Raw genomic sequence first — 14,941 nt, 5'->3', positions numbered from 1 at the left:
ACCTGGATATTTTACCAACATTTAGCTGGTGGCTGGTGCTAATTTCTAATCCTGGGATTGACATGTTCAAACTAGCTGTGAAATGTTCCATTAAGTTGGTTGACTGTGTTTGATGGCAGGCAAATTGGGTGCAACATCTTTTCTTCAAGCTAACTCCAGGGTGCCCACACATTCTATGGACAAAATTTAAATAAAAAAAAATTCAATGACCTTTCAAGGATCCATAGATTTTTTTCTTGCCCCACAAACATATCAGATTCAAACTCTATGGGCTTTTTCCACAGCAGACATTTTGACATGTCAAGTTAGAAAACACAGGTGAAATTAATAACTTAAACATGGCTCAGTACCATTAGGTGTCCCAGGAAGCTATTTCAGTGAGCCAGAATGCACATTGTCAGCACCTCCACTACATGGAATGCGGCCACTATTAACGTTATTAAATAGACCTGTGCTTTTGCTAATGTTGGCATGTCAAAATGTCTGCCGTTAAAAGAGGAAAATATATTTTGTTATGTTACATTACATGGAAGTTTATCCATGGAAGATAACTGTAACAATTTCATTACACACAACAAAATTCCAAGACTTTTAAAAACATTCAATAATTTTTGCTTATTTCAAGACTTTCACAGGCCTGGATAATGTGCTGGTGACATTTAATGACTTTCCCAGGTTTTCCATGACCGTTGGAACCCTGTAAACTATTAGCACGGCACTGGGGATTTGTGTTTCATGTTTTATTTGGACAATTATTACATTATAATTAAACGACGAGAACATTTAAACTACTAATATAATGAATAATGGGAGATTAGGTATTTGTTTATCCCGAAGGAGAAAGTAATGAAAAGGCAAAAAGTAGAATATGCAAAAACCGTTAAGCTAACGTTAGCTAACCTAGCTAACGAAATCGGTTAAAAAACCGTTGAGCTAACGTTAGCTACCTAGCTAATGCCAATGAAATCGGTTGAAAACCCGTTAGCTAGCATACGGCACCTTAGATAAAACATGCTAGTTAAATATTAAATTGCCCAATTAAAAGTAAGTATTAAATAATGATGAAGTAATTTAAGTTATGATACTGTGTTTTTAATCATCTCATCCAACTCCGTTGCTAAAGAAATTATGTTTTCTGCGCTGCGGTCAAGCTAGCTCTCCTGTCAAAGCGCCCGTATTCTGACCTTTACGGTAAATTTATTAAAACTGCCCAGAACGATTATGTCGAATAAAAATCGACTTTATCGGCTTTATTCTGTCAGTTTTCTCACTTTCTTTCCTCCGTACTGTAATATTTTTAGGACAGGTGTTGCAGTGTGAAAGTCTTACCCGAGGAGAGGCTCTGAAATCTTAATTTCTACCTGAACACACCGCATACAATTAATCAAGTTACATCGGACTTGGCAACGTTAACGTTCGGATACACATGTGACTACATCCGGTTTTCAAAATAAGATAGCACAGGTTATTAATGACAAGAAATAAAAGGGAAAATTCAATTAAAAAATAATACAATTTTTTCCCACTGTGTCAGATAACTGAGTTAAATTTGTATTTTGCCTTGTATTTTATTTATTTCGGTTTATTTTATTTTTATCATTTACTTTTCCCCCTTTGTTGCTTAATATTGCATTTCTATTCAAAATTTACAATTAAAAGCATTTCTTCTTTTTTTTAAATCAATTTTCTTGTTTTGTAAGGTGTTTACATGTGTTTTTATACTCTTGTTCACTTTGACAATTCTTTGTACTTCCCTGTGCTTAATAAATGTGAATGATGCCATACTTGTTCTGTACATTTTCAAGACAAATAATTAAGAAAATTAATAAATGATTGAACTCTGAGAATACCTGAGAATGACTGATAAATTTAATGTACAAAGGACAAATCTGATTAGATACAGATACAAGCATTTTTTTACAGTTAAAATATCGAAATCATTTTTTTGTTTTGCTTTGTTTCAGCTTGGAAAAATTGAAATAAAAGTTCCACATTTGCATCTTGAAATGACAAGAAATTACACAAAGCCAAATAACATTCAGAAATCAAAAATCACACTCGTTTACTGAACTGAGATATTTTAAGATAGTATAGAAAATTCAACATCACAGATCCTTGCAAGAATATTGAATCCAGCATTATTTCAAACAGTATAAACAGTTTCAAAACAAAATGAAAACAAACTCAAAACGGCAAGGCTATATTTACAAAAAAAGGACACATATATAAATAAAAGTAGAAATTAAAATAATTGTAAATTGATTACATTTAATAAATGTATTTAAGGCATTACATTTTGAGACCTCTAGCAACTCACAGAGTGAAGCCATTTTGTGCCAACCCAGTGAATGAATAATACCAAACAAACCATCCATCTTGCTCAAAGTACCAGAAATTGTGACATATCAAATATTTTTTTTAAGCACTGGGGAGGGACTTCTGGTTTTTTATTTTGGTCTGGGAGAGGAGCATACAACTTTAAATGGTTATATTCTGTGTATATTTTACCTTAAATTTGTTTTCTTAAAAAAAATGGCAAAATTACATATTTCTCACAGACATAAACTGTGAAATAAATAAATGAATATAATTTATTTTTTTTAAAAATAAAGAAATTATTGTTGGATTTTCACATTTCTGATAGTTCTTAATTTGGCCAAAAATAAGATTGTTTGCGCAAGCTAATCAGCATGCATGGCAAGAGTAAAAAACTTAGTAAAAAGGCTTTTTTCAACCCCAGAATTTCATCTTCAACTTAGCCTTCAAACATCAAAAGATACATTTTAAAAAATCTAATAACTCATTTATGGTGGAGGGAGGGTCAAGGGGAAATATTTGGAACTTCGGGGAAGATTTAAAAAAAAAAGTTAAGTTAAAAAGTAAGTAATGAACAGTCCCTTATCTTTGTGAATCAGAAATAATTAAATCAATAGATTTTAACAGATAAATAATGAACAGTCCCTTATCTTTGTAAATTAAAATTTGGTAACCAGAAAACAATATGAAAGAAAAGGCAGAAATAATTCGGTGGGAAGATTTAATTTGAAATTCACACCGGAAGTGGTGTATTAGCACATTTCCTGTGTGTGTGTGTGTGTGTTCGCTGCTGTTACGGCTGTTCGTCCTGGAAGAGTCAGGAAGAGTTCACACTGAAGTTTAGAGAGAAATAATGTCGTGAAAAACTCAGAGGATCTCAACGACTGTTACCGGCTGCTGTTTCCTGTCTGTCTGTGTTTCTGTCTGTCTGTCTGCTCGACATGGCGGAAGTGAGCCAACCTGTCGTCAGGTATAAACACCGACCTGTTTTCACACACTCTGCACAAGTGACAGCTTCTGTTAGTGACATTTGACTTAGTCATATGGAGGCTGTATCATGTATTCAGGTGCCCTGAGGGCTCAGTGTTATACAGTGTGTTGATAAGATCTTTATTTGTAGGAAAATGCATCTGTGGCTTTGAAGTACTTATGTACTTGAATTTAAATCTAAATAGTTTGTATTAAAGTCGCTGTGGACAGGCTTGAAAAAAAGATTGTTTCCCACCCTGTGCCCAGTGGTATATGATGCATACATTTAGTTTTCTCTCTGTGCATGTTCCTCAGTGTTGTTCCTGAAGATGAAGGCAAAGAAAAGTTCAAGAAAAGTGATCAGGTGGCTTTTTACAGGTATGTTGGACATTTAATATCAGTGTTATAATTAACAAATCAGAACTACTGCCTCACAGTTGTATGACTCCGCCCACCAGTCCAGTGTCAGTGAAAACATGGATGCTTCACACACAGAAGATCTATACAATCAGCACAGTTTCAAGATTAGAGTCACCAATTCAGTATCTGACCAAATGTCTCCCCTTCTGTTCCTGAGATATGACGTTAAAACATGATGATGTCACAGTCAAGCTGACCTTTGACCCTTTGACCTTCATTATTTTATCCTGTTAGACATTTGTGTGAAATTTTGTCAGAATTAGCACATGGATTTCCGAGTTATGGCCAAAAACATGTTTCATCATCACAGTGACCTTTGATCTTCAATCACTAAGTTCTAATCAGTTCATTTGTGAGTCTAAGTGGACGTTTTTGCCATTTAATGAAATTCCTTAAGGGTTTCTCAATATGCGTTCACAAAATGAGACAGACGCACGGTCACAGTAACCTTTGACCACCAAGTGCTAATCAGTGCATCCTTGACTCAAAGTCGATGTTTGTGCCAAATTTGAAGAAATTCCCACAAGGTGTTCTTGAGATTCCACTTTCATGAGAATGCAACAGAAGAGGTCACAGTGACCTTAACCTTTGACCTTTGAGCCCAGTTTGCTCATTTAATGTTTGTCACCATTTCATCACTACTACGAATACAACTGTAGCCAGTATCTCACTGTCACTATACTCATTCAGATTTTAACACTCAAAGTGGGTGTTTGTGCCAAATATGTAGAAATTCATTGAAGGTGTTCCTAAGATATTGCATTCACAGTGATCTTGACCTTTGGCCTATGACCACCAAAATCTAATCATTTTGTCCTCGAGTCAAAGTGAGCATTTGTGCCAAATTTGGAAAACTTCCCTGAAGGCTTTCTTCTTGGGATATCGTGTTCACAAGAATGGGATGGATGGACGGACAACCTGAAAATTTAATGCCTTTGGCTGCGGCTATCGCTGGCACCGACGCATAAAAACTGACCCACAATTCAGTGTATTTTGCTTTTATTTTATTGTGTTGTTTGTTGTATTTTATTTTATTTTGTATCTTGCTTTGTGTGTGTTGAGTAAGATTTAAGCCACAGATATCATCAGGTCCTCGCTGAATAGAACAACATTGTAACATTGATATTTTATTTTTATTGTCCCTTTTAAGGCGACAGATTCGAGGCCCAAACCTGCAGCACCGAGCCCTTTTGGACACCTTGGTGCTCACAGAGAAGGGGGCACGATTTGAACTGTTGGAGCCTGACACACAGGTCTGAGTACACACAACGATCTTTACATGTGACACAATTTCATCATTAAGTTACTCATACCTTTCTGCTGTGTAAGTGCTCGTCTGCAGGATTAAAATCACACACTGTACATTGTGTTTTCATTAAGAAATAGTAGGACTACACAGTGATATAAAATAATATTTAAGATTAAAAACTGCCATGAACATCTTCAAACAGAGATACTTTATTGATTCTGATTTTAGTTTTAATTTAGGTGATACATTTAGATTCAGGCCACATTAAAAGATTGAACGTCCCTTTTTAACTCTACATTTAAAAAACTCTGTCTTTGCTCTTTCCACAGACCAAACTGCTCCTGTCTGTATCACCTTGTAAAAACAACACTGTGAGGATCCTGATAGACGAGCTGCAACCCATTAAACCACGGTACAGAGTTCCAGATGTGATAACGGAGGAGCCGCGGTGTGAACAGTAAGAACTTCATCAGCCATTATGATCTCTAGTTACACGAGCAATGTAGTTAAAGAACTCCACCTCTCCTCTCAGGCCTTCCTCTGATACACTAACAGCTCTGTGTCTGTGTTGTGTTGCACGTCGGGACTACAGAGGCCAACAAGGGCAAACTCTCTACATGGCCCAAAACACTTCTATTAGGAGCAGAGCTGCATCAATTAATCGATTAATTGATTAGCTGTCACCGATTAACATTTTGTGCTAACTAATTCAATTATTTTCTCATCGTTTTAAGTTGATTTTTTTAAAGAAAAAAAAGTCAAAATTCTCTGATTCCAGCTTCTTAGACATGAATGTTTTTCTGGTTTCTTTACTCTTCTGTGACAGTAAGCTGAATATCTTTGGGTTGTGGACAAAGTGAGACTTTTGATGACATCATCCTGGGCGTCACTGTTACATTTTTCACCATTTTATTACATTTTATAGACCAAATAACTAAACGATTAATCTAGAAAATAACCAACAGATTAATCGATGATGAAATATTCGTTAGTTGCATCATTATGAGAAGAGTGCTGCAGTTTCAGAAACGCTGCCAAAAGCGTACAAAATCCGAAACAGATACAACAAATGGAAACATCCAGCAAATCAAAACGTGCTGCAGAAAGTTTTAACAAATACAGCAAATATAGAAACGATGCAAAGTGAAAACACACAAACCTTGCAAACAAGTGCAACAGAAGAAGACTGCATATCCAGCCATCATAACAGAAGAACACTAGGGTGAGAAAATTTGCATCGTTTCATCGTTGTGTTTGCCCTTGTCGGCCTCCGCACATCTGGGTTTTCATGTTGTGTCTGCGGCTTGGGAAAAAAAGACTGAGAAATAATGTTGTTAAAATCAACTTAGGCTAGTTCGGAGCTTCTCTGGGAGGGTGGGTCTCTTATTTTTGTCTACAAGTCAGAAGATCAACATGTGAAATCATAAAATAACTTCTATGTTAAATTGCTGCAGTCCTCAGACAGTGGTCGACTGTTTCCCACGTCATCCTGCAGGTTGAGAGTGGAGAGACAGTCAAAGGACTCTGTCACCCTCTCTTGGTCCTCAGGACGTCACCAGGTGTGTGTGTGGCACTTCCCTTTCCGACTGGAGATCCTGTATGAAGACAAAGTGATGGTTACGTTTAACTCTAGAGGCAAACTGTGGTTTGAGACGCTGCAGGATCCACTCAGGTGAGGAGCTGAGGGAGGGGTCGAGGACTGGAATAAATCAACAACACGTAAATGTGAATTAAATTAGATTATCTTTGCTTCTTGTTCCTCAGGGCTTCATCTCATGGCAGTGAGGTGAGATGATACCAAATCTGTTCAAAATGTGGTGTAACATGACTCCTACTTGAAGCCTAATCTTTTTCCATTTATTCCTCTGACAGGTTCAGGAGGACGAGACAGGTTTATTATGGAAAGAGACCTTCAAGGAGTTTGTGGATATCAAAGCTAACGGTGTGTTTCTGCCATTTTACTGTTTCAATAAGTCAGACTTAAAACTGTTTCTTTCTGTTCTTATTAGAAATTCTGCCAGTGCTCTAATACAGTGAACAGGAGGGGAATATTGTTTGTGTTTCTCCTACAAAACACAAAAAATACTTTTTATGAATTATATATAATATTGAATTATTGATATTTATGTATGTATAATTTATACATGTATTTTTTTATTAATTGCATTATTTTTATTATGATCATTATTATTTGCATTATTATTATTTAAACATATATATATATATATTTTTTATATTTATTATAGCCATTATCATTATTATTATTATTATTATTATTATTATTATTGTTGTTGTTTTTGTTATGATCATTATTATATATTTTTAAAAATGTCTTTTTTACATATTATTATTATTATTATTACCATTACTAGAAGTAGCAGTAGTAATAGTTGTATATTTTTATTATTATCATCATTATTATTATATATTTAAAATGTTTCTATTTTTATTATAATCATTAAAGGAATTATTATTTTTATTTAGTTTTATTTATAGATTTATTTAAAAGAAATGGTATTATTATTATTAGCATTATTTTATATATAGATTTTTAAAATTGTTGTATTTTTTTTAGTAGCATTCTAACTATGATTGTATTTTTCATTATTGTCATCATCATCAGGGTTAGGGGAAAATTATCATGTCAAAACTTAGAACTTAAATTCTAAATATAATTAGATTCTTTATAACTATAAATTTACCACATGGTAACCGGATTTACAAAGCATCTCTTCTAACAAATTTATAGAGGAATTTACAAAAGAAAATAAACTGCAGCCATTTAATATCTTACTATGCAGGAAATGTCGGTTAAAGTTTGTAAACAGCTTCACCAGAGAAAGTGAAAGCCGACCCAAGATTCACTCTCGTGTTTTTAAGGAAAATCCTGCAGAGTTCATCCTTTAGGCTCATTCAAGAAAAGATCAAAACATCAACACATACAGAAATGCATGAATAAAAACAAAAATACGCATGTTCCTTTCCTCCAGGTCCCAGTAGCATCGGGTCCGACCTCTGTCTCCATGGGTTCAGTCACGTGTACGGTCTTCCAGAGCACGCTGACAGCCTTCAGCTCAGAGACACCAGGTACACACATGTATTTTCACTACATGCAAGCAGCAGGAAAAAGGAAGTTCATGCAGTAAAGATATTTATTTAATCATGTCTTTAATGACCTCCACAGAGATGGTGAACCTTATCGGCTGTATAACCTGGATGTCTTCGCGTATGACTTGTACAGCCGCCTCGGCCTGTACGGGTCTGTGCCGCTGCTGGTGGCCCACAAGCCTGACAGGACTCTGGGAGTGTTTTGGCTCAATGCATCAGAGACGTTTGTGAACGTGCAGTACAGCCCATCTGACCATCAGGTAACCTTTGTTGCTGTTCTTATACAGTGTCTGTCTGTCTGTCAAAAGCTTCATTTTGAGAGGCAGAATTGTGACCAGAAATATTTGGATCAAACCCTTGGGCCCCAGAAAATTTAAACCACCGTGTTACCGCCAGGTGTAGCAGGAGTAGGAAGTCCAGTCCTGCAGACTTTTGGTGTCGCTCATCCTCCTGGTTGCAAACAGAATCAAAATCAAAGTCAGGATGATTCTAAAAATAAACCTGCATAACAAGAGAAACCATTTCCTGTGTCACGCATTTTAGAAAACATGCAGTTATCTTCATTCATGACCACATAACCCCCCACGTCACTCAGGATGGCCACACCCCTCCAGTGAAGAGGAGGCGTACGGAGCCACAGACGGACGTCCACTGGCTGTCAGAGAGCGGAGTCATTGACTGTGTGGTTCTGCTCGGGCCCAGTCCACAGCAGCTGTTCACCCAGTACGCTCAGCTGACAGGTGTGTGTGCTACACGTTGTGTTTATATGCACATGAAAACAAAGCATGACCTGAAAAATGACAAATTTAAGATCTTGGAAAGGATCATTTTGGAGGTTTTCACCCTACAGTGTCAGATTTATGTGTCACTTCATCTGCAAAGAAACCACAGTTACTCTTAAAAAGAGCAACACATGATTGTTGAAAATGGAAGGACATCATCCCTCAGTCTGACTCACACCTGTACCTCTCCCCTCCTCCGTCAGGATATCAAGCCCTCCCTCCTTTGTTTGCACTCGGGTACCACCAGTGTCGCTGGAACTACAATGATGAAGCCGACGTGAAGGCTGTAGACGCTGGATTTGATCGCCACAACATCCCGTACGACGTCATCTGGCTGGATATTGAGCACACAGATGAGAAGCGTTACTTCACCTGGGACTCTGCTCTTTTCCCCGACCCAGCCGGCCTGCAGCGCCACCTAGAGAGGAAGAAGAGGAAGGTCAGTTGTAGGATGCACCATATATATTAACTGCCTTTTTTAAGTGGTCATATGTCACAGCTGTAGATTATTCATTGTGCATTTTTCTCCTCATGTTTCAGTTGGTTGTTATCAGTGATCCCCACATCAAGGTCGACCCTGATTGGTCGCTGTACCGTGAGGCCAGAGACAGAGGCTACTTTGTCAAACACAGAGACGGACGGATCTTTCAGGGCACATGCTGGCCTGGTAATGTTTTATTAGACCTGATTTCAGAATAACATAATAGAAACTCTCGACAAATGTCACAACAAATAAACCTAATTAATGAATATTGTATTAGTTAGTTATTAGTTGTATTGTGTATATTTTCTGAGATATTTATTTCAGGTCAGTTTTTGAACATGATTTTAGCTCCTTTCACACATGCACGGAAAACCTGACATTATCTAGACCAGTGGTTCCCAACTGGTGGGTCGTGGTCCAAAAGTGGGCTGATCGAGGCAGCAGTAGATCAACAGCTTCTGTGTTCAGAGGGGTAAAATTACTGTTTTTGTAAACAGAGTCTGGCTCTGAATAGAGCATGGATAAAGTTAAGTTAAGGTTAAGTTCCCTGTCGGAAAGAGCAGGTTTGTAAATCCTATGACTTCAGTTCATCAAGAATTTTTCCTGTTCACCTTGAGAAAAATATAGTTAACATAAGACGGGGTGAGTAACTGATATACAAATGATCATTTGGGGGTGAACTGTCCCTTTAACCTCTCTCACAGGTGAGTCCTCTTACCTTGACTTCAGCAGCCCAGACACTCGAGCCTGGTACTCCAGATGTTTCGGCCTGGATAAATACAAGGTGAGTGTAAAAATAATCCATTAATCAATGCTACTGTTTTTATGCAACACAATTTATCCACAAGAATTTATTATAATATTGATGAAGTTCCGTTTTGGTGGCTGTGACACCCACAGAAAGGCTAAATATTCCAATATAATCTCGTATAATTCTGTTTTTATATCATATTCTCACTCGCTGAGTCTCACCGAAGTGTTGATGTGTGACGCAGGGATCGACGCCATCTTTATTTGTGTGGAATGATATGAATGAGCCGTCTGTGTTTGGCGGGCCGGAGCAGACCATGCCAAAGGACACAGTGCATCATGGGGGCTGGGAACACCGGGAATTACACAACCTGTACGGCTTCCACCAGGTGAGCAGCTCATTTAACTTCTTTTGATACAGTTTTTAAAGATTAAAGCTGTTGAACGTGCAGCATTAATGTTGTTATTCCACCTTTGTCGTTTCAACATAACTAAATGACAGTTATTCATAAAGTCTATGATGTGAGTTACAGCCTTACGGTTTATTTTGTTTTGTCGCAGCACATGGCCACAGCAGAGGGGCTGATAACTCGCTCAGGTGGCTCAGAGAGACCGTTTGTCCTCACACGCTCCTTCTTCGCCGGGTCACAGAGGTTCGGTATGTGTTAGAGATGATAAAATAAAGTCAGACATCTGTGATGTCATCATGGTTGTTTCCTTAACTGCACTGACTTTGTTCTGGATGCAGGAGCAGTGTGGACAGGTGACAACGTCTCCAGTTGGGAACATCTGAAGATCTCTATTCCGATGCTCTTGTCTCTGAGCGTGGCGGGCGTCGTATTTTGTGGAGGTGAGAATGTCTGAGTTCTGTGACGTGCTGCTTGTCTGCTCTTTATTCTCATAGTCTCACACGTCAGGTCACGGCCTCCTGTGTCCTTTTCTTTCTGTATTTCAGCTGATGTCGGTGGGTTTATTCAGGATCCAGAGCCGGAGCTGCTGGTGCGTTGGTACCAGGCAGCAGCCCTGCAGCCGTTTTTCAGAGGTCACTCTGCAAATATTACAAAGCGCCGGGAGCCCTGGTTGTTTGGAGAGGAAGTCACTGCTGCGATCCGCACTGTGATCCAACAGAGGTACTTACACTGATTATGATTTTATTTATTGTCATGTACGGTGTCCCTCAGTGCTCTGAAAGGCGCCTATAAATAAAATGCATTGTTATTAAGATTCCTGATCGGAGCCAGTTCAGGAACCAGAGCTAATTTGGTGGAGAAGGTGTAACAGTCTTCTCTCTTGTGTCTTCAGGTACTGTCTGCTGCCTTACTGGTACACTCTGTTCCACCAGGCTCACACCTGTGGTCTGCCTCCTCTCAGGTCAGTGCTGCTGCCATCTGCTGCTCAGAGGCAGCACTGCAGGCCTCTTCTGCAGCTTTACCTTTCAGTGTCATCAGTAGACACTAGAGGTCAATGTCTCTCATGTTTAGACCATGTGATAGCATGAATTTATCACTCAAATAAATAGATAGACATTTAAAGACAGTGGAAAACACTCCTTTTATTTGAAACCATACAGACCTCTGTGGGCGGAGTTCCCAACAGAAGACAGCACCTTCACTGTGGACAACCAGTACATGATTGGTGACAAATCACTTTTTTAATTTAGCATTTTTACTCAGTGTGACCTGGAATTATTTCACTTCTGTTTCTGTCAGTTGAACTGTTTTTGGTGTCACGCAGGAAGAGCACTGCTGGCCTGTCCTGTGACCGACCCTGGTGTCCAAGAAGTCAAAGTCATACTCCCTGGATGTGGTGAGGTAAATCAGCCTCCAGGTAACACATTCATATGTTCTGATGTGTTCATGATACACCTCAGCGTGGGTGTTTTATTAAAGCTTGTGTCTGTCTCAGGTTTGGTTTGACGTCCAGTCTGCGAAGGCGTATAAAGGAGGCCGGACTCTGAGTCTGCCCGTCACCCTGGACACGGTCAGTTTGTCTCCATTCACACAGCAGCAGTTTCTTCATACATGATATTATATTATTACCTGGTGTTTCCTCTGCAGGTTCCTGTGTTCCAGCGTGGCGGCTCGGTGGTCTGCAGGGCAACAGGAAGTGGCTCTTGTTCAGCTGAACTCCAGCAGCTCCCCCTCTCCATCACTGTGGCCCTCAACTCTCAGGTGAGCGTGTCAAAAATCTGGGAACATGGCTGCTGCTGGTATAAAAGGTTTCATAAGGCAAATAAAACCTGCATGACTTAAAGAAATACAGTGATACAAACTGATATATATTCTTTTTTCCATTTTTGCTGTGAAAAATGTTTCACTTCAGTTGCTTTAATTCTTTAAAGAAAAATCAAAATGATGTCTTTTTAAGACAGACACAAAGTTCATTCATCCCTTGTTAAGTTATTTTAGACATTTGCCTAATTTAATTAGTGCAATCCTGACTGCCGTCCCGTCTCTCTGCAGGGCGTCGCTGATGGTGAGTTGTACCTGGACGATGGCCACTCCTTCAGCTACCGGGACAGAAAGGCCTTCTGTCTGCGCAGGTTCAACATGCTGTCAGGCCGTCTGCTCTGCCGGTGAGTCACAGCTCGCACCTCTATTTTTAGACCACACGTGAAAGGAGCAGGTACCAGTGACTGACGTGAACGCTGAGGACTGAAGTGACCTTCAATAGATTGAAGTGAAAACATGATGGTTTGATAGCTGTTGCTGTGTGTCAGTCCTGCAGGTGAAGAAGGAGCATTCGACTGTGATACTGTCGTGCAGTCGGTCACCGTCCTGGGGCTGAAGAACAAACCGTCCACGGTGGTCGTGCACGTGTCAGGTGAGGAGCTCTGCCATTATAGTTCCATATATAGTCACATAAATATAGTAACATCTCACATGCACCTGCACATGACCCCACTACGAGGAAAGCCACCTTAGCATCCATCACAGCCACCGTAACATGAAGACACTGGTGGGGTCAAACTGAAATAAACCAAGTCTGCAACTTAAATTTGGACATTTTTATTTAGAGGCAGACTTGTTTAACCAGGTGAGTTGTGTTGTTGTCACAAAGCTGCGGTACTATCTCTCAAAATTAAAAATCAGAAACATGTTTCTTGACTCAACTGAATCCTGTAAACTGAGGGATTTCTTTGATTTTATCAGTACAAAGAAAAGCTCACCATATTTTCCATGTGTCACCAGGTACAGAGACATCCGCTGCGTTTGAGTACACGGAGACCTGCTGCACGCTGACAGTGAGCGGCCTGACGCTCAGAGTGGCGACAGACTGGGACATACAGATAGGTTAACTGTTAGTGTGTTCACTCCTGTGGATTTCTTCTTCACGTCAGGTTATCAGAATTATTTTTATTAGCAAAGTGAACTTTGATTAATTATATCTGACATAACTTGACTTGTTTGCTGCTGACGCTGAAGAGTTCAGAGCTCAGACTGACACATGTGCAGCTAACAAATAAGTCTAACAGAGACTAAATGCACTTTTAATGCAGGTTTCAATGATTTTAATTGTATTAAACTTTAGATTTATTTTTTGAAACCTCAAAAGACGAACAGGTCGACAGATCCCTCCACTGAGTGCAGCTTTATCCAGGACTGTACTTCTTTAATATCTGGGTCAGAAACATGAAGAGAAGAACAGAAACATGTTTTAATCTGTGAAGGATACGATTTTTATTCCCTCCTGATTTATGAAGATTCATACAACAGCCTGTTGGGGCGATTGGCAGTATAAAAAAAATAAAATAAAATACAGAGATTGGAGGGAGGTTTAATTCAGGTAAATTAAAGTTGTAATTTATGCGGAAAAAATCTCAGATATTCTCTGAAGTTAAAGTCGCAAATTTAGGAGACAAAAACATGGATATTCTGAGGTTTAATTATCAAATTTACAAGGCAAAACTTGGAAATTCTCTATTATTGAAGTGGAAAATTTACAAGGAAAAATTTGTGTCTGTGTGTTTGTGAGTTTTTCCCATTCATTCATAACTTTAATATTGAAAAAAATATATATATTTTCTATCTGAATATTTCCCCCCTTCCCTGAGTTCTGTATTTATTTTTTATTTATTTACACATAACTGCCTAAAAACTCTGTCGTAGATTAAAGATATCAGATTGAGTCTTACTAACAATCAATAAGAACTAACCTGTGGTTTAAAAGTTGTGGAGTGAAAGTTTACTGAATAAAGGTGCACTGATCTGCAGCTTCAAGCTATAACAGACTGTTTTTGTTTTATTCTTATATAATATGTTGTCATGTTAAACACCTGCTGACAAAGCGTTCATTTTACTCAACATTGTGTTTTTGTTGTGTCTGTTGGTGTGATGTGACCTGACCTCTGCCTAACCCAGCTGTTTCTTTACTTCAGAGTCACACAAAAAAAAACACAAAAAGAAAGTGCTGGAATGCGATAAAGTCCAACATGAGACCAAGAAACAGCAGCTAGTTAAAGATCCAGAGACAAAACATCCTGATATAGTAAAAAATCACTGTGACATACTTTTATTCTAAAGGTGAGTGCTACGAAAGTTATTATATAACAGAGCATATTTGGTGTTGAGTCTTATAGCTGTTCTGGCTTTAAGCCATATTAGTCTGTCAAATGAGAATGCTTTAATCATTAAACATGTTTAAAAACGAAAGGTTAAAGCTGGTTTATATAAAAACAAATATTTTTTAAGATGTACTGATTTATATTCTCAGAGACTTCGTGGGAGGTTGAATTGCAACAGTAGGATTGCAGCACTATACCGGTTTTGAGGTATACCGTGATATAAAAGTTGATGGTTATCATACCGTATCATATCATTAGCTTACTTACAATATCGGAAAAAAGATGCAACTGGACGGAGA

General features: G+C 38.5%; 1 protein-coding gene across 5 annotated transcripts; it reads left to right on the top strand.

Moving 5' to 3' along the window:
- The first annotated feature begins 3,087 nt into the window (after positions 1 to 3,087).
- On the top strand, positions 3,088 to 14,293 carry ganc (glucosidase, alpha; neutral C). 5 transcript variants are annotated; one of them, XR_007571042.1, is made up of 25 exons: positions 3,088 to 3,286; positions 3,601 to 3,663; positions 4,856 to 4,958; positions 5,284 to 5,411; positions 6,450 to 6,626; positions 6,719 to 6,740; positions 6,827 to 6,896; positions 7,945 to 8,041; positions 8,139 to 8,322; positions 8,658 to 8,802; positions 9,048 to 9,283; positions 9,385 to 9,511; positions 10,033 to 10,112; positions 10,324 to 10,467; positions 10,640 to 10,736; positions 10,827 to 10,928; positions 11,034 to 11,208; positions 11,381 to 11,449; positions 11,649 to 11,713; positions 11,813 to 11,889; positions 11,984 to 12,058; positions 12,136 to 12,249; positions 12,541 to 12,653; positions 12,806 to 12,901; positions 13,270 to 13,299. XR_007571042.1 is itself a non-coding variant. In XM_050062201.1 (25 exons), the coding sequence occupies exons 1-25, from the start codon at positions 3,258 to 3,260 to the stop codon at positions 13,374 to 13,376; spliced, it is 2,703 nt and encodes a 900-aa protein (XP_049918158.1). In that variant the 5' UTR covers positions 3,088 to 3,257; the 3' UTR covers positions 13,377 to 14,293. The 5 variants fall into 5 exon arrangements, 3 of the variants coding, with proteins under 3 accessions (XP_049918158.1, XP_049918161.1, XP_049918159.1); XM_050062201.1 differs by having other exon boundaries at positions 12,798 to 12,901; positions 13,270 to 14,293; XR_007571043.1 differs by lacking the exons at positions 12,541 to 12,653; positions 12,806 to 12,901; positions 13,270 to 13,299 and having other exon boundaries at positions 11,813 to 11,905; positions 12,136 to 12,209.
- The last annotated feature ends 648 nt before the right edge of the window (positions 14,294 to 14,941 follow it).

Source organism: Epinephelus moara, chromosome 14 (assembly GCF_006386435.1).
Source record: "Epinephelus moara isolate mb chromosome 14, YSFRI_EMoa_1.0, whole genome shotgun sequence".
Lineage (NCBI taxonomy): Eukaryota > Metazoa > Chordata > Actinopteri > Perciformes > Serranidae > Epinephelus > Epinephelus moara.
This window is presented reverse-complemented; position numbering and strand designations above follow the sequence as displayed.

Coding starts and splice junctions, on each gene's coding strand:
- ganc (XM_050062201.1), top strand. CDS start 3,258: ATGGCGGAAGTGAGCCAACCTGTCGTCAG. Junction 4,959..5,283: donor TGTTGGAGCCTGACACACAG/GTCTGAGTACAC, acceptor CTCTTTCCACAG/ACCAAACTGCTCCTGTCTGT. Junction 9,284..9,384: donor TAGAGAGGAAGAAGAGGAAG/GTCAGTTGTAGG, acceptor CTCATGTTTCAG/TTGGTTGTTATCAGTGATCC.